Raw genomic sequence first — 24573 nt, forward strand, 5'->3', positions numbered from 1 at the left:
AAACTAGATGTTTCAGCTCTCTGTCCCACTGCATGAATGAAGGGCAGAAATGGAGTAACTTCCAGTTCTCCGGGGTAAGAGATTCAAAAGTGCCTCAGCCTTCCCAATTTCCAGTGCAAGCAGCAGCCCTCAGCACCTAGGCAGTTGGGACCAGTCGATACACAGTACATTGCTTTTGCTTTGCATTGACTGTGTCTTTTCTGTAAAAGCCTGGGAGAGACATGACCCAGGTACCTTTAACCTTGCTGTAGCTATTGCGGTCCTTTTTGCCCTGGTGGGGGCTAATCTATAGGATTTTACAATGAGATCGCTAGGGCAGCATGGCACCCTAGTGGCCCCCTGGCCACCTCCAGGGGAGAATGCACCCAGCTCTGCAGTGCAGGCCCTGACTCCTCTCAGGTGTGGGTACCTTAGGGTGGAGCCCAGTGTCTGCATGTCCCCAGAGGTGAAAGTAAGCCTATCCGGTCCAGCTTCTGCAGCTGGGATTAAAAGGGCTCTAGGCTCCCTGTGAGGGCCAAGCCCTTTAAATCCTGCCTGCAGCACTGTGGCCAGGCTGGAGCTGCGGTGGGGATTTAAAGTGCCCAGGGCTCTGCTGGCCACAGAGTCCCAGGGCCTTTAATTTGCCCATGAGCCCTGGCGCCTCCCAACTACCTCTGCAGTTGGGAGCCCCCGGCTGATTTAAAGTCCAGGGGGCCCACTGGGCCTTTAAATCTTGAGAGGCCCCGCCTCTTCTGGTTGAGGCCGCCCCCCCTCAGGACTCTGGCAGGTAAAGCCTGTAAATTACTGTCACCCCGGGCTGCACCCCAGCTCAGGCACCTCTCATCTCACCCCCGGTTTTCTGGCAGCTCCCGAGAGAAGGGGCGGTCGCTGGCCGGGGCTGGAAAAGTGGCCGGCAGGGCGCGGCCGTACCATGGCTCCGCCCCCCTCGGTGCTCCTTCGCCAGACACGGCCCCAAGCCGTGGAGCCGGAGTTCCCACAGCCCCGCCCCCCGAGCTCGCGCTGAGGGGGTGGAGCTTGCTGGCGACCAACCTCTTTTAACCGCTCGCGCGGCGTTCGAACTGGTCCAGCGCGTGAGCCGCACGACGCAAGCCGATAGGTGGGGCTAATGGCGGCCAGAGGCGGGGTCTGTGGGCCGCCTGAGGCGGGAGGGCTGCGATGGAGGTGTCGGTTAAGCTGAACGGGACTCAGCCGGTGGAGGTGGATGTCTGCGGCTCTCCGAGCTTCAGCTGCTGGAGGGCAGCCAGGAGCTGCGAACCGCGGTACGACCAGACCGTGTAAGTAGAGCACGCGGGGAGCGGGATTCGAGTCCCGACCGGCTGGGGCTGAGGTGGTGTAAACTCTCGTCAGGCGTCCCGGCAAGGTGGCGACCCTGAGCCGCCTCCGAACGGGGGCGCCCCTCGGGGATGAGGCCGGGCTGAGCGGAGCTCCCGGCGGTTCCCCATCCCTCGGCTCACGGGCTACAGGTTCCGGAGCCCAGCCCAGCCGCAGGGTCCTTTTGAGCGCGTGGAGCTCGGCGACGGGGGCCGGATTCCGAGCCAGGCTCCGGCGCGGCCAGGGGGCGCCCGGGCCTCCCCGCGCCCTGGTGAACAGCCCTGGGAGCGACCTGGGCCCCCGCTAACGGCGGGACGGCCAGGCGGTTCCCATCCGCCTTCGGGAGTCGGCAGCGCGAGCTTGGCCTGAGCCCCGGGCCGGGAGAGTGTTTCCCCTCAGACTGCCCGCCACCCGCGGCGCCTGGGGGGATGGGGGGCGAGGAGAATGGAGGCTTGGCAAACTACGAGCAGAGAAGTGGTGCCAGGGACAGGAAGTTGCCCAGGGTGTGGAGAGAGTTAGGAGTCGTGCTACAGGACAGAATTCCTCTGTTTGGCTGGATCACTTCAGACTATACTTATACCAGAGTTCATTGATGTATTTATTTTAACTCTTTTAGTGACCTCCGTGTACAAATAGGGCTTGGTGAACAGGCATGTAACACTGCAATTATCTGGAGCTTCTAAACTGAATCTTAAAATTGTAGAAAATATTTATCAAGACCGAATTAGCAAGTGGTGAACATCTGATCACAGAATACCTATGAATTCATCATTACCACACTCGGCTTCACCCCAGGTAAAAACCAAACAAACAACACTTTAAATATGTAGCATGTATAGTTTAACAGGAAAGCACTCATTGGAGTGCAGAGAGCTTCAATCAAATCTTCTAGGTATTAGTTTTTCTTCAAGCCGTATATCAAAGACAGAGAGCAGGCAGGATAAAAGCATGCTCTCCTACTTTACAAAAATGTTTTTACTAAGATGTATAACCTGTGCTAATTTAACACTAGTAGAATCCTGGAAACTTGTGACAGTACAGAAAGATGACTATCTGTGGCAATTGTTCTGTAAATGTAGGCTCTGATCTTACAGACACTTAAAATTCTTGTATAATTTCTTCAAGGAGATATGTTTAATTTTACTACCAATAGTAAAATTTTGTTTGTGTGTGTATGTATATGTTTGCAGGATTGAGGCCTGAGATTGCATCAGAGGCTGAACAGTTGTTTTAAGTTACTTTATTCTTCATCAGATAGTTTAGCATTTTGGAGCAGTATTCAAACCTTGTTTCTTTTATTTGGTTACACTAATGTTTGTTAACTCTTGACAACTATTTGTGTATTTAGCAAAGTGTAAATGAGATCTCTGATCTGATTTCAGATGTGAAAAAATATTTAATTTTAGATTAAAGATGCTAACTAATTAGTTTGATTATTGCCACATTATCAGTTCTTTGTTCTTTTAATGATGGAATTTGTTTGGTCATTAAAAGTAAATTACTGTTTAGTTCTAACTTTAGGCTTTAATTGAGCTATGAAAATGCAATTTCTTTATGTTGAAATTTAGGAAAGCTCTAGTGCTCTCCTTGATTTTATTTTTGGTGATTTTTAAATGGCTTATTTGAAAGTTTGTTTTTAAAAGCAGCCTCCGAACGGGGGCTTTTACAGATCCACACTAACACGGCTACCCCTCTGATATTTGTTTTTAAAAATACAAGTAGCCACCTCATAGTATTATATAAAGACATAACATGTTAATTAGATAGTTTTGTGATTAATTTCTTGTTGCTTGTACATGATGGGTTAGTTTTCTTTCTGTAGAATCCAAGCCCAGACCTTGAGAGCAGCACCATTCAGAAACAGAGGAAAGAACTCCAGCTGTTACTAGCAGAACTGAAAGATCGTGATAAGGAGCTGAATGACATGGTTGCAGTGCATCAGAGACAGCTGCTAGCCTGGGAAGATGATCGACAAAAAATACTAACTCTGGCAGAACGCTGTAGCAGGTTAGAAAGTAAGTACTGTACAATGTAAGGCACTGGTCCTGTCAGCAGATCCATGTAGGTAGATGCTTGTGCCCTTGCAGATCCCCCTCTGTGTGTATAATGTTACAGCATGTAAAGGATGTGTTTTATTTTTTTCCCATCTTAAATGAAGTTGTCAGTATCTTCCCAGAGACAACTTCCTCAGTGGTCTGATTATTGATTGGCAAGAAATGTACCTCATAATTTGATGATCTTTTCCTTCTCAAACCACATGCTGATTCCATTAATTCTTACTAGTGAGAAGCATCATTTAAAAAAAAAATTGAATCATAAAATGATGTAGGAAAAAGAACATAATATTGTAAATCATTTCTTAGGAGTGTGCTATAGTTTATTGCTACATTAAAGCAAGAGTGTCCCTAACTTGGCTATTTGGATTTTTTTTCTGAATCAATCCTCTCTTTTTTTTTTTTTTTTTAAAGAACATTCCCTGGATTATTTGGATTTTACCATCTCCCTTTCTGTCCCACAGAAATCTAGTTGCTCTTCCTAGGATATCTATAAGATAGCAGCCACTTTTAACTTGATTACAAAATAATTTGGTCTATTGAGTATTGTGGAGATTAATTTTCAAGTCACAACCTGCTACTGAAAGGTCAACCTAGTTGGGGTGCAGCTTAAATTGTGACTGTCCCTTTTTGTGTTCAGCCCTTTGCTGTCCCCTTATCCTCGATAGTGTCTTCCTCTATCGGCCCCACAGGGTACTTTTTTATTTTTGACCTCTTCCCTCACTAACTTCCCCTCTACATTCTCTGAACATTAAGGGTGTAGGGATTTTTGTGTATTTGAACAATGAGATTTTTTAGCTCTGTACCACCAGGAATTACTGCACATCTGTGACATCATCAGGAAGGCACTGCTAGCCAATCAGAATGAGACTGTGGGCGATCTGTGTATTCAGCCATGTTCAAATGGTATCTCGCACAGAATCTTAGATTACCATGGAAATACTAGAATGTTATGGAGGGAAGAATCTCTTTAGAGCTTATTAAAAGATGATTTGTTGTAGCAACTCTAAAACCAGCAAGATCCTTTGCACTTCTGAAAGAAACTATTACCTGAAAACAGTTATTTGTTTTAAGGAGCTGTAAACTTCTTCATTAATATAACCTGTATATCATTTATTTAAAATGCATATTTATATTAATTCTGTCTGCAAACTCAAATGTACAATTAAGTAGGGAAGAAATGTCAGGTAAAAATCGATACATCTACTTCAGGATTATGCTACTGTGCATCCATTTCTAGAAATGTGTGTTTTACTTTAAAATGTTGTGTTTAAAGTACTTGTAGTTTTTTTAAAAGATGGTTTGTGAAATATATAATTTAAACTATTTGCTCGCAATAGACACCTGATTTCTTTCCTCAGATGAACTACACAAAAGAAATGAGATGATAAGAACATTAACACAAAGATTAAAGGTCTTAGAATCTCAGCAGAATGATCGTAGGACAACACTTGAAAATACTCAACAGAAGCTTCAGGAGCTGTCCCAAAAAGCAACAGATGCAACTCTTCATTGTCAGGCCCTGGAGGTAGGTCTTGATTAATGGCCTATCTTTGCATTCTTTGCGTGCATGCAACTCCCGCTGAAGTCTGCAGATATCTTCTGCAAATGACTGCAGATTTAGGCTCCTGTATTGTACTTGTACTTGTCTTTGGGTCAAATAATACTAGGTTAAGGTATTACAATCAAGGTTTTGTGATTGCTGTCTCTATTTAAATGGCGTCTGGGGCGTGCCACTTATCAATGTGGGAATGCCAAAACTGCAGCCATTAAACTGACCAACTGCAGTACTTGCAATTTTATTATGAACAGTTTTAGAAAGCCATTGCTGTAAATTTGAGTCACTCTCATGGATTATAAAAATCTTGTCATCAGTTTAAAGATACGTAAGTAATTAAAACTGCAGATTTTTTAAATGTCTTTGTTCATTTGGCAATGATACCTATATCTATCTAAAACACAATTTAAAAATACTATCACAATATAGTTGAGTAATACTTTGCATTTTCTATATCCGCTTACCTGATGATCTTTATAAATGTGAAGTGTCACAAAAGCTCTGTGAGGCTGATAGGTGGTAGCATAACCATTTTACAGATGGATAAACAGAGGCACAGATTGGGTAAGAGACTTGGCTGTGATCGTATGAAAGAGCTGGGAATAGTACCCAGTAGTCCTAACTCTGAATCCCCCTGTTGTAACCAGTAGACTATAATACAGAATGAGAAATCCATAAATCTAGCTCTGACATATACTAGCTGAACAATGCAGAGCTGCCTCCTTCTCTGTTCCCACCCTCGATCTAGAACTCCTTGGAATAGTGTCTCCCAAACTTGGTGTTTCAATATCCAGAAATTTCTGGTCCTTGCTGCTCGGTTTTTTGTTCTTGTTTATTTTTTTTAAAGGTAAGTGAGCTGTTAATGGTATTAAGATTCATTTTTAAGAGTCCTATTTTTTCCCTCCAAAACTTGTAGCTATTTAAATAGTGATTTACATTTTCAAAGCCATTTATAAATTCTTTCACCACCTCTCCTCATTTTACAGATGGATAATCTAATGCACAGAGAGGAGATATGACTTGTCAAATGTAAGAGTGTAAATTGGAGAACAACCAGGATTAGAATTTAGGAACAACTAGCTCCCAAGCCCCAGTTTCTACTCTTTTAAATTTTGTTGCCTCCCTTCTAACTTTAAATGAGTTGTGCCCCTTGATGTTGAATTACTGAAAGATTATTTAGTAACAGTGTAACTAGTCACTAGTTGATACTTTTTTTTCCTGCTATTTACTAGGAGAAAAATCAAAGTCTCAACTGTTCAGTGTTGGAGCTGTCTGCTAAGATAGGCCAGTTACAAGCTAGAGAACAGGAACTCATTACGATGCTAAAGCTAAAGGTAACATCTGTCATCTTCTCACTGCATGCCCAGAGTATCTGAACAAAACTTCAGTATTGTTATCAAATGTGGTGTGATCAGATTGCTGGATGGTTGACTTGATTGGAAGTGGGAAAAATCTTAAGCGAACCCAGAAACCCGTGTATTCAGAAAGCATAGTGGACTTCTGTAAACACCATTTCTGATTGTTCAGAATTCAGAGCAAGTCTTCTCCAAATCAGCATGAGACTATTAATAGAGTGGGAGGCTTTCACTATTGCATCTGCATCTATCAGATAAAATGAGAAGACCTAGAAAAGATGATAAAAGAAAAAATATTGAAGTATGCTTTATTTTCATATCTTTGTAGGACAAAGATATACTTGAAGCAACCAATCACATTACTGAATTTACATCTAAATTTAAAAAGTTGGAAAGTGCATTGCGTACAGCTAAGATGGCAGAATCCAGTATCAATAAAGAAAAGCTGGATTTCAAACTGAGACTGAAACAACTAACATTTGAAATGAATAAATTAAAAGGTAAGTAATATAACTGACACCTACTCCATTGTAAACCTGAGTGTATACTTTTCACTCAAGAACACGTCTTATTTTAAAGATGGCCTCAGTGAAAAAACAAAAGAAAATAATGAGCAGCGGGAAGAAATCATGCGCCTCAAACAAGAAAACAACTACTTGAAGAATGAGCTCCTACTTAATGGTGAGTGAAGGGCTTTAGTGCCCAACTCTCGATGGATCAGAAGTTTTCAGATTGTGGTCTGTGCAACACTTGCTGGTGGTCTAGAGAGCTATCTCAACAACTGCATAGAAAATGGTGAAACAATTTAAAAACACAACTTCTTAAACCTAGAGCTAATAAAAAGACAAGCGTCTGCAACATGGCTGGGGCTGAACTTGTGAGGTGCTCAGTGCCTTCAGCTTCTCGGATTAGCAGCAAGCAAATATCGGAAAGGAGGGAGAGTGTTCATTTGGCTGCTATTCTCCCTTAATGAACTCTCTTGGTTTAAAATGCCTTAACATGAAGACCTGAATAGCAAAAAGGAGTGATTATATGTCTTGATGTGTGCACTTTGCTTTTGAGTATAAATAGTGCTGTTACTATACTGCAGCAACATAGTACTAAAAGAATGGCAAATTGATGCTCTTTCAGACTTCAAAATGTGCAATGGAGGTTGAAAAGACCAAATAAGATTCTGTCCCCTGCTTCAGGGAGCTTTAAGCCTCTGACCTCCCCCATCTAATCTGCGCCAAGCATTGACCCCTCATGTGTTTAAAACCATACTAGCAGCTGTTTCCTCCACACAGACACAGTTTTTCATAAAGGAATCTTAAAATATAAAAACAAAAAAGCCAGTGAGTGATTATGATATGAAGTGTATTTTTAAAAATATTGCTAGACATTTTAGCAAAGTTGGATTTCTGTTCAGGTGAAAAACCATAACTGAATGTTTGTTTTTTGTTCTAGTTGGCCCATGAGGAGTCTCTCTCTTTCATGAAAAAGCATTGTGTTGATCTTGAGATTTTTAGGTTAATATTACTTTTTATGACAGTTTCTCGTGTGTATTTGAGATCTCTTGGCTTTACTTAGTTTTTCACTTGGATTTCTATGGGGAAAATAATTGTTTTAATCAATTTTTTTTTTTAAAACAGTTGAGAAAGCAAATAGACAAGATCAGCTTCTTCAATCTGCTAAATCTAAACAAGTACGGACCAATACAGAACTGTCCAATTTGCGGCAGGTATGATCCTCATTGCATTTATTTTCTGTGTTTTATGAAGGTAGCTTTCAGTAATATTTGTCTGTAGAGAACTATATACAAATAGAATTAACAGTTCAATTGGAGTATTAAAATTTTGTTCACTATTGCTAAATCATGAGCTGTTTATGACTAGGAACCTATGGTATAAATCCTACTTTTTTTTTTAACATGCTGATTATAGTAACTAAAGGTTAAAGCACTGATTTTATATCAAAATATTTGATGCTGTGACAAATAAGGTCCATATCCCACACAGACTTAAGCATATGCTCAGCTTCCTCCACTGGGAGGAGTTGCACCTGCCCAGTGTAAAGTTAAGCACATGCATGAGTTTTTTGCAGAATGAGGGCCTAAGTCTAGGGGAAAAAATGACCACAAATTAAAATAACCTACTTTACCAAATATGTATTGCTTTGATATTTAATAAAATTATCTGGGGAATTAAATTTAAAAAATTGTGGGCCTTGTTTTCTGAGGTGCTGAGCACTCAGTTCCTATTAAAGCAAATGGGAGCTGTGAGTGTTCCATGCCTTGGAAAATCAAATCCCTTATGACTGAAGTGAAGGGACACTGTGTTGCTAGATGTGTTGTCCTTTTTCAGAAGAGTTGTCCTGATGACTTGTGATTATTTTAAGGATTCCATGGCACATTTTGTAAGTGTAGCAGTGTTTTTAGTCTCAGGGAACTTTTTTTAATTAGGTCTATACAATTTCCACATAGTATTAATTGAATATCGTGTTCTATACTTCTTGCCGTACAATGTTTTGTGCTATTGTCATTTTGCTAAGCAGCTACTCCCTTCCCCTCCCCCCCACCCACCCCCCAAAAAAAGGGATAGCTGCATTTTTAATAGGGTTTAAAGTAATTCCTAGGTAGAGCCAAATCTTACACATTCCCATTTACGCCAAACTTCCATTGGAAATGCAGGATCAGACACGTTTTTTGTTTGAATATCAGTGTTGGTTTGTAAAATGCCCTGCATCTTTTGAGATGTAAAGCAGTATATTAATGTAAGATGGCATAATATTCCTTCAGCATTTTGCTAACTGTTTTATCACTGTCTGGAAGTAGATCTATGTAAAACAGCAGCATGATCTGCAATTTCTTCATTTCAACTTGGAGAGTTCTCAAGAATTATGGCAGAAACACAAGGAGGAGGCACACAAAACAAAGTAAGTTTGATGATGTGGCCTTCATAATTATCTAAGGAGAGAATCAATCATGTATGACACATCTAGTGTTCTAAAAATGTATAATACTTCAATACTTTTTTATAAGCTTAAAATATGACACCTCTGGCCTGTGAGCCACAAACATGCAATATTTTTCTCATGTAATTTTGTTGTGTTCAAGAGACATGGTATATGTTAGTCAGACTAGAGCATCAGCTCTGAGTCCCACAACTACTACTGTGTAAGAATTTTTTTATAAAATCAAATTACCTAAACTATTAGAGTAAATCAGTGGTTCTCAAACTTTTTTTGTATTTGTGACCCCTTTCACATAGCAAACCATGGAGTGTGGACCCCCCCCCCATAAATTAAAAATATGTTTTTGTATATTTAACACCACTATAAATGCTGGAGGCAAAGCAGAGTTTGAGGTGGAGGTTGACAGCTCGTGACCCCCCATGTAATCACCTCATGACCCCCTGAGGGGTCCCGACCCCTAGTTTACTCCTAGCTGGAGTAAACGTAACAAATCTAGTCATAAAGGTTTCCAGTAAAATAAGCCATAATATAGTGAATAATAGTCATTTTTACCATCTCTTTATGTCTGCTTAATCATTCTACCTTGTAACATTTATTTAATGAATTTGATCCCTACTAGTGTTTCAGATTAAGTGCCTGTCAGGCTTCTGGGGCTTCCTTGTTGGGTGTGTGTGTGTGTTAATTTTTTTATTAGTCAAGATTAAGTCAGTGTCTTCAAAAAAGTAGCTGGGAGCACTTTAGAAGAGTATTCTTCTAGTGGATGTACCTTACACTATTAGCCATGTACTTTTAGCTGCATGCTTTTCCTCAAACAGTGTAGAATTCAAACTTCCTTTCTTTTTTGGGGGGTGGGGGGGCCACAAATGGCTTATATTCTTAATGCTTGTTTGTACATTGATTTTATGTACAATATAAAGCTTATTTTCTCTCACCTTTGATATTTTTTGTTTATGTTGGATGTGAGCAGTGGTTCTCAACCTGTGCTCCACAGACCCATGGGGGTCTGCAGATTGTCTAATTTCCAAAGGGGTCTGTACCTCATCTGAAATTTTTTCAGGGGTCCACAGATGAAAAAATGTCAATAACCACTGTCCTAGATGAAACTTTCCTTGTTTTTCAGGATGAATTCAATCCTGAGAGACTGATACGTTGGTGTCCATTTCTCTCTTGTGAAACTGCTAAAGAGAGGTCTGGAGATATGGAGCAGCATAAAACTGGCCAACTATAGTATCTAACTATTTTTTTTAATTTAAATGGGTTTTGTTTTCAGTCTGGAAAATCGGAGCACAATTTATAGTTTCAAGTAGAATTCCTACAGTGTATAATATGGGTAAAATATAAAAAGACTCTGTTCCGGATCCTGCAATGTACAATGCATGGATTGACAGCCTTGCCAATGGGGTTCTGTGTAAGCACAGATCTTTGCCTGTGTATCCCACATCTAGCACAAGATGAAGCCACAATTATACAAAGTGTGGTTTATACCAAATACAATTCACATATTAAATGCAGTATTTATAACTAGAGTTCTTTATCATGCCATTGTAGCATAGGTTTGGTATTATCAGACCTTGAAAGTAGCAACGAAAAAGACACAGTTAGCAGTGAAGGCACTGAGAAGATACCTAAGGAATATGGGACTACACAAACTCGGAAATGCAGTCTAAAAAAAATCTGTAATATGTGTGAAGCAGAGAATAGCCAGCTAATTAATGTGTCAGACATGGAGGAAAGTACCTTGGCTCACTTAAATCGGCTTCAGAAAAACTTTCAAGGCTTATCACATGGACAAAAGACTTTGTTTATGGAAGATGAAAAGCAGAATGCTTCAGTAAGCACAGATGAACTAGACATCAGAACTGTATCTGATAGAAACAGTATGAGGTCTGTGGAAGGCAGGGAAACATCTCAAACTTCACAAGATGTATTTCTAAGCAGAGACCAGAAAAACTTTGGAGCATCTTTACCTATACACGAGCATTGGCTCAACTTCAGTCCTCATTTAGATTCGTTGAATTGCTGCCGTCCTGGGTCAAAGCAGTCTGACAGAACTGATGTTGAATGTAATGATCAGACAGAGACAGTGGGAATTTTCTGTGACCGAAAAAGCAGTGTGTCTCCTGGTACACTTCCCATAGACGAATCTGGCTTCTGTACTCTTAACTCCATCATAAATAAAGCTGCATGTTATAAGCCAGTAACGGATCTGGAATGGATGCAGATTTTCAGACCAATAGAAGGAGATGGAAATGTGTGGTGCAGAGCAGTTTGCAACTGTCCCAAGACTGCACATGGAATAAAAAGTACTACCTTAAAAAGGTTATGTATTGTTTTTGAAAACCCAAATATATAGATACAACTATAATTATGTAGGAATCTGGACTACCTCTTGACAACTTTATTTAACTTGTAACAAGATTTTAAAATCCATATTAAGTTTCAAAGGAAGACTAGCAACTTGAAACTACGTAATTTTAAATTTACTTAGTTTCAAGTATCACATTTTTCCTGTTCTTATATATTTTTGTTTGTTTGTTTGTTTTTCCTCCGGTTGTGTGAAAGACCCAGACAAACAAGGAAAGCTCTGAAATTGACTAAACAATATGCTGTCAAATGCACAAATATCAAATTAAGGGGAAAGAGTGGATTTATTTAATTTTTTGTTGAAAAAACCAAAAAACAAAACCACATTTGGTTATAATGTTACCAGTATCACTAGTAGATAAATCTTCACACAGAAGAGAGAGATTTATTTTTAAGATATCAAATCTAGTCACTGTGTGAAGTTTTTATTGCCCTTTTTGATTTCAGTTGACAACTCAATAAGTGTCTGGAAAAGAATGTAAAATCCATGCATTTTACATATGCTGCTTCAAATTCGTTGAGGAGAGAAAATGAAATAACTTTAAGTTTAATAATAAACCAAACCCATAGCTTAATGTGGTATCGATCCCACAATAATTTTAGTTGTCTGACACATTTATTGATCTTTAGATCCCCGTGTCATATTAGAAAAAATTGAGATGTAGTCAGAGGCCAGTGGGATGGAGAATAAAACTTCTCAAGATGCAGAAATTCAAAGAAATACTGGTATATTTTGCAGGCTTTGGGAGCCCTCTAAGGAAACATTTATGTACAGAGTGTTAGGCTGACAGTGGGCAAGGAAATTCAAAGCTCTGACTAGTTATGGTATATCACGAGACAGCAGTTGTTCACTGAGGAGCAGTTCTCTTCAGTTTCCCTCCTCGGATTGCCTAATTTTTTTCAGTTATCAATATTATTGTACAAGGACTTAATCCTTTGGATGACATTACAAATAATTCATCCCTATTCCCACTTAACTCTCCACTAGACACAGAAGAGGCCCATCTCTTCAGCTGGTGTAAATCAGCTAGCACAATTGATTGCAATAGATTTACACAGACTTACACTAGTTGAGGATCTTGCCCAGAGAATATATTCCAACATCATATTGTATGAACTTTTATGTAGGGGCATGTCTAAGGTACTGACTCTTGTTGTTGAATTGTTTTAAAACAAGAAAGAAAATGTTGTATAGGTCCATTTCACTTCAGGGACAAAAGTTTTGATGAATAGGCATCCGTTTGAAATGGAATGCTGTTGTGGAGCATTCCCACATAGCTTAGCTTAGTTTTGCGTTTGTAAACCAGCTTTTTTTATTTGGTTAAAGTTACTTTGGACTGTTCCTAAATCATCTCTCCCCCTCTACTCCCCTTTCTTCTACCACCACCCACCCACCCACCCCAAAAACAACCTTGCGCCCTTTCCTAGGAATCGCTACACTCTTATTCCAGTGAATTTCTAGTTGAGAAGTAGTTATGAACTTTAACTTAATCCCTTTGTCTCTGCCCCCCCCCCCCCCGCCAAAGTTCACACTTGGGAACAGAGTCAAACTTGGTAGTGCAGGGAAGTGCAGATGTCATTTCCTTCTGCCAGTGAAGACTACTCTACCTAGCATGGGTTTTGCCCCATGGGGTGCAGGTGGTGCTTCTACTGTTGCCCTCCCCTGAGGATTTTTCTTCATAGGAGCCCAACGGATGGAGGATGTGCTGTCCTGGCCACATCAGTTTCCCAGCCAGTGCTATCCACTTTGTGAATCTGCACTAAATGTTTATTCACCCCTTGGATGAGGGGAGGTTGAAGGTACCTTTTGCCACCACAAACCTGCTCACTGTGAATTAACCATTGCTTGGGACCTTTGCTAGAGTTTGCACTCTTATCCAGGGCTTGCTTCTTGTTTCTGTAGTCTCTTGGTGATAGCTTAATTGGGTATTCAGGAGGGTTCTTCCCTTGTCAGGCCATCTAACATTTTGGTGTGAGTCATTAGTTTTTGTAATAACTGGCAAAAGGGATCTTAACTCAGCTGATGAACTGCCATATTTTATCACAAGATTGTGAAATGTGATACTGATGGAGTAATCTCTATTTTCTATACTACAGTGACTTTATTTCTCTTGTACTAACAGCTGCTATAATTTTGTCTAATGGAAGTGAATGCGGGTTATATTTTTCAAGTTAGAGCATGAGACTGGTTGCTCACTGTACTATTGCTGGCCTGCGCTCTGTTTGGTTTAAACAAGGCCCATTTGTATCTTGAACCAAACCACTCATGCCAAATTCAAGCCTGTTCATTTCCTTTTCCCATTCCTCACCCTGTCTACTGCAAAGCTGGATCATGGTGTGGAATGACCTCCTAAACTAAGACTGGCAGACGCTCAACTTCTCCTCATTCATAGCCCTCCTAAAGAGTTCGTTCTTCTAAAAGGCTCACAAACATTGGAGCATGTCAGTCAAATGGACTCTGTACTGCACCATTTTATAAGTGCGTAACTAAAATTAAACAAAACTGTTCTGAGATAACGTGTTCCTTTTGGGTCTTCCAAAGCATCTTTCTTGGATTGTAAATTCTTTGGGTTAGGAATTGTCTGTATTGGCCCTGTAAAGTGTGGTGCTTAATGGTGATGCTTAATGAATGTCGGATTGCATATAAAAATGCATGCTGCTATTTGATGATTCCCTGTAGATGCAGAAATGTGTCCAAAAAGGTGCTTTTGCTTGTTAGAGATGATTACAGAAAAACGTGAGGGATGGTCACTTCTTAATTTTTAACTTTTTAAAATAAGAATACACAACATTAAAAAAGCTCCATTAAAGTGAAATTGATTCATTTAGTAACTGGAAACTACTAGTAACCCCCTGAGCCCACATTTAAACAACTGTGAATAAGCAGCAGACTACACTAGACATTCTGTGTAAGCAGACCACAGGATGCAGGTGATCTTATATATTGTTTAGAATCATTTCAGCTTGCTGGGTTTCTAGCAATTACCCCAGTTCAGTGTCTCTAACATCTATTTAGAGTGCTAGCACAGTCCATTTCCTGTGCTGCTCGATGTGAATGGATTGATTTCTGGCTGGCTTTTTGTAAAACTTTTTAATTAGTAATTGGTTGGTTAAACTACAGAGCAGTCAGAGGTTTGCATAGATTCCACGTGGTGTATTGTGACTGTTTTGTCTTGAAGTATGGTAGTTTTTCCCCCTATCCTTGAGCAATATTCTTATCAAGGGTAGAAAGTAAAATTAATTTTTATTAGAGAAAGAGAATATGTGTAACATTCAGTTCCTTGATGTGCACATTGTGGGATATCCTAGTGTTGAACTGAAAGTAAGGGTGCTAGAGAGGACTTTGTGGTGCTATGGTTGAGTATCCTGATAGTAGCGGGTCAGTGTTGGACACTGATATTGTGTTGGGTGTAACTATTGCCTTAACTTGCAATTTAATTGCTTGTTTAATATGTGGTGGTATGAAGAAATATACTCGAGCAGCCTGAACCCTAAATTTAGGGTTTTCTTTTTGTATGTGGAATTATGTATAGGTTGAAGTCCTTTTGGCATAAAAAAGCTTTTACATACATATAAAATATTAGTGATACCAACTTTGGAATTTTCTGAGTATACTACCTTCACTAATAAGTGATGGTCTAAAGTTCTGTAGAGAAAACTGAAGGTATAAAGAGATGATGCTGCATGTGAAGTTCTAGGCTGAAAAGGTCTTGCATGCTGTTGATTGTGTCACCAAAGGTCAGGCCTGATCCTACACTGCCTGATGTTTACCTCCTGACAGAGCTGAAACAATACACTTTTAGCTTCATGCTCTGAAACCCTATCCAGGCAGTTGAGTGTTAGCTGTAGTTACAATTTATGAGAAATTGTATTTAAATTCTGTCCCTCTTCCCCCTTCCCCCCCACTATCACCAAAATAACCCAATGTAGTCAAGGATGGGAGGAAGCTGACCAGTGATGTCCAGAGTGGGAAAATAACTTTTTAAACTCTTAAAATTTTCACTTTAATATTAAAAGCTACATTTTTAGACTTGTTTAAAGGAGGTTTTTAATAGGGAAATAGGTAGACAGAAAATGAAAGCATGGGGGGCTGCTTTCATTTAGATATTTAGAGGTACCTTGATATTTTTTGTGCTATCATTTAAGGTAAACATGCTAAGTATATCCTTAGCATATTTGCTGCTTCATGGAAGTATTTCAGGATTCCTCTCATATTCAGAAAATAAGGCTGGATCCATCAAAGCACTTAAGCATGTGAATAACACTGAGTAATGTAAATGACCTAGTTATACATGTACTTGTCTGCTTTGCTGGATCAAGGCTTAAGTATATTTATTTTGCATTATGACTTTTCTTGGTGATTTTACTGGTGATATTGTTTCAGGAAATATCTTAATTTTATTGACAGTGAAGAACATGTGGATCTGAATTCCTTTTACTTGGACTCTCCCTGTTTGACGTCCACACAGAAGAGAGATGGTCTCCAGAAATGTGAGAGATTCTTCGATGCAGACCTCCCTTCAGAGATCAGTAACTTATCAGTGATTCAGTCAGCAAATAAGTGCACTAGTCCTACTATCAACTGTGTCAGTATCTAGCTTCATAATAGTACATTAGTTTTAGGATGGCTAAGAGTGAATTTACTTTCACAAGAGTGGGTTTGTGTCTGGTTTTTATTCTTTTATCTATGAAGTAAATTGGACTTTTAAAAAGGGTTTTAAAGAGTATTGTGAAGTCACAAATCATGTTTAAAAAACCTGGGTTGTTTTTTTTTTTACAATGAGTTATAGGTTATTAAAACTGGAATCACTTTAAAAGTCTCAGTTATCATGTCTGTGCCTTTTAAAAATATTTGGTTCTGCTTGGTCAATTAAAATTTCACTTCCAGTTTCCCACCATGAGTTATCATGATGTTGCAGTATTTAGGCTGCAAATGCTGCAGGGAAAATGATGCTGGCCTTTATTGATGGTGCCAGCATAGGGGACAAAGCCAGAGGGTCTTCCCTTTGCATCAGGAACCAGGTAATAGCAAACATGCTTGCAAAGCGCTAGTCACCATTAGTCAGTCCCAGTAAATCTTGGGATCTGAGAGTGACTGACTGGGTGCTGCTATTAGAGGTTGTTCCTTTTATTCTGCTTGCTGACTGGAAACTTCTTCTCTCCTTCCCATCTCTCTATTCATATTCTTAGTCATTACAATATTGCTGTTGCGTGGTTATAATCAGCTTTTGCACTGTCTTGATTCCAAGTGTTGCCGTCTGTGTTTGTTTTTTGGGTTGTGCTGGTTGGATTTTATTTATAGATTGCAGGCAATGTTGAGTAGATTTCTGTTTGCACCTTTTGTGGGTTTTGTTCTGTCCATCTGATAAGTATTGCAACTCAAGCTTGATCCTACGAGCAGGAGGTTAGTTCACCATTCCCACATGGGAGACTTCAAATCAGTCATTAAAACTGTTGGGGCAGGCATGAGTTGTCTCCTGGTCCCTCTCAGATCTCGTATATCCCCAAATTCCCATTCTTTACGTATTGGGTATCAACCCACCATTCAGTTATCATTTGGGTCTGTGGGAACCCCATTGTGTAAGGAAAATGAGCAATAACCCAGCACAGCACCTTGTGAGGTGTCATTTAGGCTAACCGAAGACCTAATAGGCCTAGGATTAGGATCTAGGCCTAAGAATTAAACATGCCTCTCTAAACAAGCAGAATATCTCCAGGTTTATAAGTATAGAAATGGGGAGGATCACATTTTTAGTTACCACCAGCTGACTCTCCTTTCAGCAGCTGCTAGGACAAGTTGCTTTATTGAAACTAGTAAGAAATTTGCTGCCTCTTCATCTATTCTATTTGAAATACTAGTTTTTGTCTCCTCATTGACACCTGTCTTTAACAGTAATGGCGGGGGTGTGTGTGTATGCATAACTATATGAAACCTGTTACCCTGCACAGACCTTTCAATGGAAATATTAGCAGTTAAATGTGTAACAGTTACAGATTCTGGAATGGTGGTGTTTGGTAAATGTATTTCAAAGTTAGGTTTTTTTTTCTGTTTTAATAAATAATGCTCAGTGGTAATTCACATGTGCAACCAGTGAACATGTTTTAAAATTATAATTTAATAACTTTTGTTCAATTTTTGTTTCTTCTAGGACTCCTGTTCACCAACAAGTAAGCTCCAGCGTTTGCTGGCTGAGTCTCGACAGATGGTTGCTGATCTGGAGCTTAGCATGCTGCTCCACATTAGCCCCTGTTGCAGTCCCAGCAGCAGCAGTGTTAATATGGTATTTATCACTTTAATATGGCTAGATCTAGAATGTTGGGAAGAGTTACTGTGAACATTCTTTTCCTTTTGCTTGGCTTGCACTATGATATAGACAAAGTACTCAGTACTTTACTGATGAGGAAAATGATTGGATATTTATGATAAAGTGTCTGAGCCAAATTTGGCTCAGTCTTGCACCCCTCATTCTTCATATGATCAGGACAGAATTTGGCTTGTGTTTCTAAACACAGGGAAGGAAGAAGTTGTTTTGGAGCAAGTTGTGGCAGAACAGCAGATAATGAACATAATTCTGATCTTAACTCATCCTCCTTATGCTTAGTATCATTTTGAGGGAGGAAGGTGATATCAGAGATTAATGTGTGGTATATATGATCTGTTCTGGTACAGGCATATATCACAGCATAAATACTCATTTTTAACAGGTTAATTTCTTTAGTTCTTTCATTGCAAGATTAAAGATAATGTATTAAATCACAATGGAAGTGCATGAATATAATCTATATGCATTTATCACAGAAGATGGTCTTATCAGTGTGTCCTGTTAGGAGGATTCTGTACACAGAATATTGACATTAAACTTGTAGTATGAGCTGTCTTCAAACCTGAAGATTAAAACTTTGATCTAATTTCTAAATAGTTTTTAAAAACCACATTTAACAGGGGTTATCGTAATCTACACTGGCCAATTAATCTGTCTTGAAATGGAGTTCACTGAAGCTGTTTTTAAACTTGGGCTTTATAACATTTAAGGCATATTTTAAAGGATCCAACATATGCCTTTGGCAGGTGTAAGTTTGTTCCTGCTGGGTTATGTTCTCTTAATTTTAGTTATTTTCTGCTTTCAGCTGCTGGGACAGTTTTTTATAGTTAAAATAAATCATAACTCATTACTCTAGGTGTAAATGAAACTCTTCTTCTACCTCTTTGCCTTACGTACTCATCGCATTTCAAATCTCTTCTGAAAATTTTTCTACCTAGCCAATACCTATTAATTTCACGCTCCTGTTACAATTTTATTTTTACATCATAATTGTGTTGGTTTTTTGCATGAAAGATTCTCTGCAAAATAGCATTGTATTAGGTGCTGTTTTAGTGGTAGGTTGCTCAATTAGGGCAGATAAATGCATATGCCATATCCCTACTTCTCGGATGGAAAAAAAAAAGGTGGGAAAGAATGAGATGAGTTGGAGAGCCCATAATTACTTTTTTCCAGTTTTGAACTCTGCAGCTGCATCAATTTTTATGATTCACTGTGAAGTTAAGTCTGTACTTAATCTTTTTATATTATAGACCACAGAACTTACAGAAGCTCTCTGCAAAGTGCAACTGCCAGCTATGGAAGAAAGTGAGACAAAACTTTCACTGTTTTCTTTATGATCTTGAGTAAGTCTTTGGGTTTTTTCTTGGTTTTTTTAATTTTGTAATGTTTACAACTGTAGCAATAATATGTATTTTTTTCCCACTTAAGGTGGGCCTAGTACAAAGCTCTAAGTGCATCTATTATAAAACCCATATACGTGAGACACAGCAGCAAACCAATATTAGCTAATGCAGCCAGTAACTCCTCAGACGACTTTCTCCCTCTGAAAAACGCTGGGCAGTTAGGCCTTGCAACTCAAGCCCTGATCATGCAATTCATTCCATGTGGGTGATGGTCTGTACTGCACAGAGCCCCACTGAAATTAGTGAATCTCTGGGAGGGCACAGCAATTCTTTTCATGTGCAACAGATTACAGGATGAAGGTCTGAAGCATTACTGGACCAAAGAAGTGAGGAGTGAATTCTGGAGTTAAGGGTCCTTTACTGAGAATGCTCTATCCCCAGCTCCCAGAACTGGAAATCTAGAGATGGTTATTTGGAGCAGACCTGAAGCCTCAGGGAAATAAGGCTGACTCTAAAGTGAAATCTATGATTACTTTTTTTGGTTTTGGGTTTTTGGGTCTCCCCCCATCCCACCCCCCTCAAAAATTCCCACTGTTTGCTACCACTCCAGCACCACCAACTGGAGTACTAGTATAGACAAGAGACTTACAGCCGGCAATTTAAGCACCATGTTGTCTAGATCTATTTGGAGCTGAGTGAGATGACATGGTTAAATGCTGCTAGGGATATGAACCAGAGTTAGTAACAAAAGAAAAATGTTGAATTATAAAAAGCCCACTATAGATGCAGCCAAAGATGTATAGAATCAAAGCCATTATGGACTTTATATGTCAATACCAACAGCCTGACTTGTGTCTGGAAACCAGTCAGGCACTGAGTGTGGATGTGATATGCTCAAGAGGCAATGCACTGGAAAATGCTGCGCAGCCTGATCCTGATCCAGCAAAGCACTAAGAACTTGTTTAACTTTAAGCATGTGGGCGATCTAATTTACTTCAGCCAAGAGAGAACTGAAGAACGGAACTTGTCCATAGTCACTCACTGCAAATCCTTAACAAATACTCCTAGAGACTGTTGCATAGTTCCTATTTAAACTGCCTTAAAAATTGATTTAACTGAATCTAAAACAATCATCACACAGTTTATAGCAGACCAGAAATAACTAATGTATGTTTGTACATTTTTATTTAGAGGCATAATCAATTTAATGTTAACTGCTTTGAAATCCTCAGCTGGAAGGTGCTCTTCCTTAATTTCCTATTTAATTGTCAAAGCTTTGGCCATCTTGGGTTTCATCAGTCTCATTTTTCCTCTGGGAAAGAGAATCATTTGGAGGGAGTCTAAAAGCCCTAAAACAGGTGAAAGCAATGAGAAAAATGATACCTTAAGCTCTTGGCAGCTATGGCATGCACCATTGCTTGTAAAATCCTGACTCTCAGGATTACACAGGGCAAAAAGGAGTAGTCCTTGTGCAATGAGAATTGCACACCTGTTAAGTGTTTACACAGAAATGAAAAGAATGTATGTAGCGACCATCCAGTCATGTCCCTGAGGGAGACTGCTCATATGCACTTCATTCTATAAAATACCTTTTTCCCCCCCCCCCAACCCCCTCTTGACATCTCATGTCTTTACTGGTATTTCTATTTCTTATGCCATGAAAAATAATTCAGAGTTGTAGTTTCAATTTGTACTATTAGTAATAGTAGTGGTAACTTTTTTTTTTTTCCCAATATGTTTTTAACTGAGTTTTCTCTTTCTCCCTCCCTCAACCAGATTCCTTGCATGTTATCCGGAAGAAACAAAGATGACATCCTTACTATCTGGCAAGAACAAAGATGATGTCCTTATTAATTAAAATACATTTTGAGATGCGAAGATCATTACCACATAAGCTACAATGAACAGTTACTGAACTTTTGGTCATATCTCTCATAAATGTTTGAAAATTTTGCAAGTGCCAAAAATATGTGACCTTGTGCTGGAATGTATTCTATATTTGTGAATAATAATTTAGAATTATGCTAAGATGAAAAACTGCCTTTTTTAATAGATCAGTACTCAGGTTAAATGCTAGTTTGTTTTAAAGTAAGAATATAAAATGGGTAATTGTTTACTCCATAAAGGTGACATACTTTTTTAAAATATAGAACTATTTTTATTACTACTCCCATAGTTGTGCATATTTGGTATTTAAAATGTATAATAGCAGTGTTCACTCCTGTTTAGTCCATTGTTTTAGTTCTGGACATTTTGCTGTGTAAATAGATATGAATAATGGTTATAAGAAGTTGTGAATTAGTGAAGTAACCAGGATATACCTCCTATATTGCTGAAATTTACAAGACCCTTCACCCACAATATGGGCAAAATAACTCTCCCCAGTCATGAGCTATTTATTCTAACCCAAGCTTCTAAGATCATGAGTTGATATGGATGTTTTTAGCAATATATGACATGGATTTAATGTATAGTCTTTTTTTTTAAATATTTTAACTATGCCTTGTGTATCTGTGACCTATCAGAAAAGTAGAAATGACTCATTATTGCATTTGAAAATATTTTTAACCAAAAAAAGGCCATACAACCTAATAAATACCACTTTTTTCACTTCTTAATCTCTTCCTTACATCTTAGTTTTGACATTTTAACCAGTTATTGACCGGGAATGTACTAGGTCTCAAATCTAGCATCACAGCTCCTATCATGCATAAACCCTGGCTCACTCTGTGGCACTGGTGGGAGGGAAGGATCCCTGCTCTGAGATTCACATGACAAGAACTGTTTTAAAACTTTCAAAATATTTTTTTAGGGAATCTGAGTGTCAGCTGCTTATCTGCTAATGACTACTGTTAAGTGGAGCACAGCAGGGTGAAAAGCATATATGGTAAGTTCATGATGCTAGCACTAAGGCCTGGTCTAGCCTGTGTCTTTGCACCAATGTAACTAAATTTGGTACATTTAAAAAAAAAGCTGATTAAATCAGATCAGTGCAACCTCCTACTATGGATGCACTTATCAGTTTTTAAAAGTATTCGTATCTAACCAACACAAGCTAAATATAAATTCTTTGAAACTTGTACACGTGTTCATTACCAGAGAGGTGGTACTGATTTATTTTAATTAAATCAATACATAAAACTGATTTTAGTTAAGGTGCAAAAACTGTGGAGGCCAGCACTAAGAGTTAGTATCATGGTCATATTATGCATGCTTTTAGTGCTGCTGTATTTGTTTTGAACTCTTGTCTGGCATAGTCACGCACACCACTATATCTTAATCTTGTTCTGAATATGGTTTTTTCTCTAGGCATGAGATCTGGAACATTGCAACTTTCAAACTGAAAGAGGTGGAATACTTGGGTGAATTTATTCATGCATTAACACACCTGCAAAACAAATAGATTATGCTCTGAGGCTTTCTATGGAGTTTCAAACTAAATCAGCTACCTAAGAATAGGGACCTTTGGAAATGTACTATTAAAGGAAATTAGACTTTTTTATTTAACTGCTTTCAGCTACTTGGCTTTTCTAAATAGAGGTCTGAGAAACAGAAGAAGATAGCAGTGAGGTTCTGTGGCTATTTAAACTAATTTGTACATTTTTCTATTACTGTAGTTTTTGTATAGAGAAACAAGCTTGATTTTTAAAACCAAAACAAAAACAGCCCTTGATTCAGGAAAGCTTCATCAAATAGAAAAACTGGAGAGAGCTGACAATTACACAGTACAGACAGAAAAATTAACATAATTGTCCCAAATATTTTCCTTTTCGCTTAACAGATTTGCAGAGTTCCAGTTTATTAGGGCAAATGCTGCTAAAGCCCTGAAAGTAAAGTGTCTCAACTTGTAAAGAGAGCTGATATTTAGATATCTATATTCAAATATCTTATAATGCGTAACTTCACTGTTCTTTAATAACAGCTCATGGTTTCAAAGATTTTTTTTTTCCTATATGCATTTAGTTTTGGTGATTAATCTTATGAGAACATGTATAGGATTATTCCAGTTCAAATACTTTGTTCTATCTGTATTGTTGTAATCGCTTAATATATTATCAGGTTTTTTTAATTTACTCAGCAATTTTTTTTATTGTAGCTCACTTACAGAGCTTAAATGAACTAGTCTGTTGCAGGAAAAAAATCCATGTCTTAGAGATAATGAACTTCTAGAGAAATAGACGTATAAGAAAAATCCCTTTAACTTCAGCTATGCTGCTTGTGAAACACTGCCCGTTAAGACACATTGTAAGCTGTTATTAGTGTACATCTAGTCTACATGAAAATGTTTTTGTATCTCATTCTAGCAATCCCCCACTATTACCCTTATGTTTGCCTCACATACCTGTTACATGTTGTTGTCCTTAATCAAACTCTTTAGCAGAGGCACTCTTGCGACATGTTTGTACAATGCTTATCACAACGTGGCCTTGATCACTGATAGCATATAGAGTGTGCAACAGTAGTATAAATGATATTGTTTATATAGATGCATATGCTATCAAAGAATTCTAAATGATATCTTCATGAATAGTACAGCAGGATTTAAGTTTTTTCAAAAAGAATTAAAAAATCTAGTTAGAACAACACCTATACAGGTGTGCCTGCAAAAGTATTTTTTGTTTTTTACCAAAACACAGGTTCTATGATACATTACTATGCTCTATAAAAGTGATTTAGTACCTTTATATATAGAGACAAGGACAAGCACAAAAGTAGCTAAAGCATTTGATAGGTCTGAAATCAAACAGTGCTGCCTTAAGCTTTTTCAACGTGGACTAGATGGACAGACCATGGAATGGTCAAGATGCTGTCTGCATTTGCAACTAACTGTTCAGTGGTGATTTAGGTACTGTTTATTGGTAGACAGGTATCTGTGCACAAGTGTCAAAGTTGAAATGCACCATATATACTTTTATTCCTTACAACATTTTGTTAAAGCCTTCAGATTTAAAATGATCTTAGTGTAACCACTGTGATAAGTTGTCCATCAGTATGCTCTAAGTAAGAGGATTCTATTGTATTTATAAAATCACTTTAGCTATTTTTGAGTTACACACCTAGAGACAGAAGTGGCTTTACTATAGACAGGGACTACTATGGACTAAAGCAGGGCTAGAGTACAAATGCTGCTTATGTTTACATAACCATTTGACATGAGTGAATGCAACTGAAGGTGGAGTGCTAAATGTTTAGAAGCCTGCTTCCTGCCCAAATCCTGCTTCTATTGAAGTCAAGGAGGTTTGTCCTTGATTTAAAGTAGATCAGGATTTAGGTCTCATTGCATAATTTACTCCAAAGAAATCAGAACAATTA

At 38.7% G+C, this 24573-nt stretch overlaps 1 protein-coding gene across 4 annotated transcripts; it reads left to right on the forward strand.

Annotated features, from left to right (window-relative positions):
* The first annotated feature begins 1043 nt into the window (after positions 1-1043).
* CCDC62 (coiled-coil domain containing 62) lies at positions 1044-21870 on the forward strand. 4 transcript variants are annotated; one of them, XM_030582968.1, is made up of 13 exons: positions 1054-1274; positions 1928-2106; positions 3134-3326; positions 4727-4893; positions 6156-6257; positions 6607-6778; positions 6858-6959; positions 7910-7998; positions 9091-9191; positions 15979-16180; positions 17744-17875; positions 19168-19260; positions 21037-21870. In XM_030582968.1, exons 2-12 carry the CDS (start codon positions 2071-2073, stop codon positions 19252-19254), a joined length of 1383 nt encoding a protein of 460 aa, XP_030438828.1. In that variant the 5' UTR covers positions 1054-1274; positions 1928-2070; the 3' UTR covers positions 19255-19260; positions 21037-21870. The 4 variants fall into 4 exon arrangements, with proteins under 4 accessions (XP_030438826.1, XP_030438827.1, XP_030438828.1 ...); XM_030582969.1 differs by having other exon boundaries at positions 1055-1274; positions 16003-16180; XM_030582966.1 differs by lacking the exons at positions 15979-16180; positions 17744-17875; positions 19168-19260; positions 21037-21870 and adding an exon at positions 10779-12987 and having other exon boundaries at positions 1044-1274.
* Positions 21871-24573: the final 2703 nt, after the last annotated feature.

The sequence above is a fragment of the Gopherus evgoodei genome, chromosome 13 (assembly GCF_007399415.2).
Source record: "Gopherus evgoodei ecotype Sinaloan lineage chromosome 13, rGopEvg1_v1.p, whole genome shotgun sequence".
In the NCBI taxonomy this organism is placed as follows: domain Eukaryota; kingdom Metazoa; phylum Chordata; order Testudines; family Testudinidae; genus Gopherus; species Gopherus evgoodei.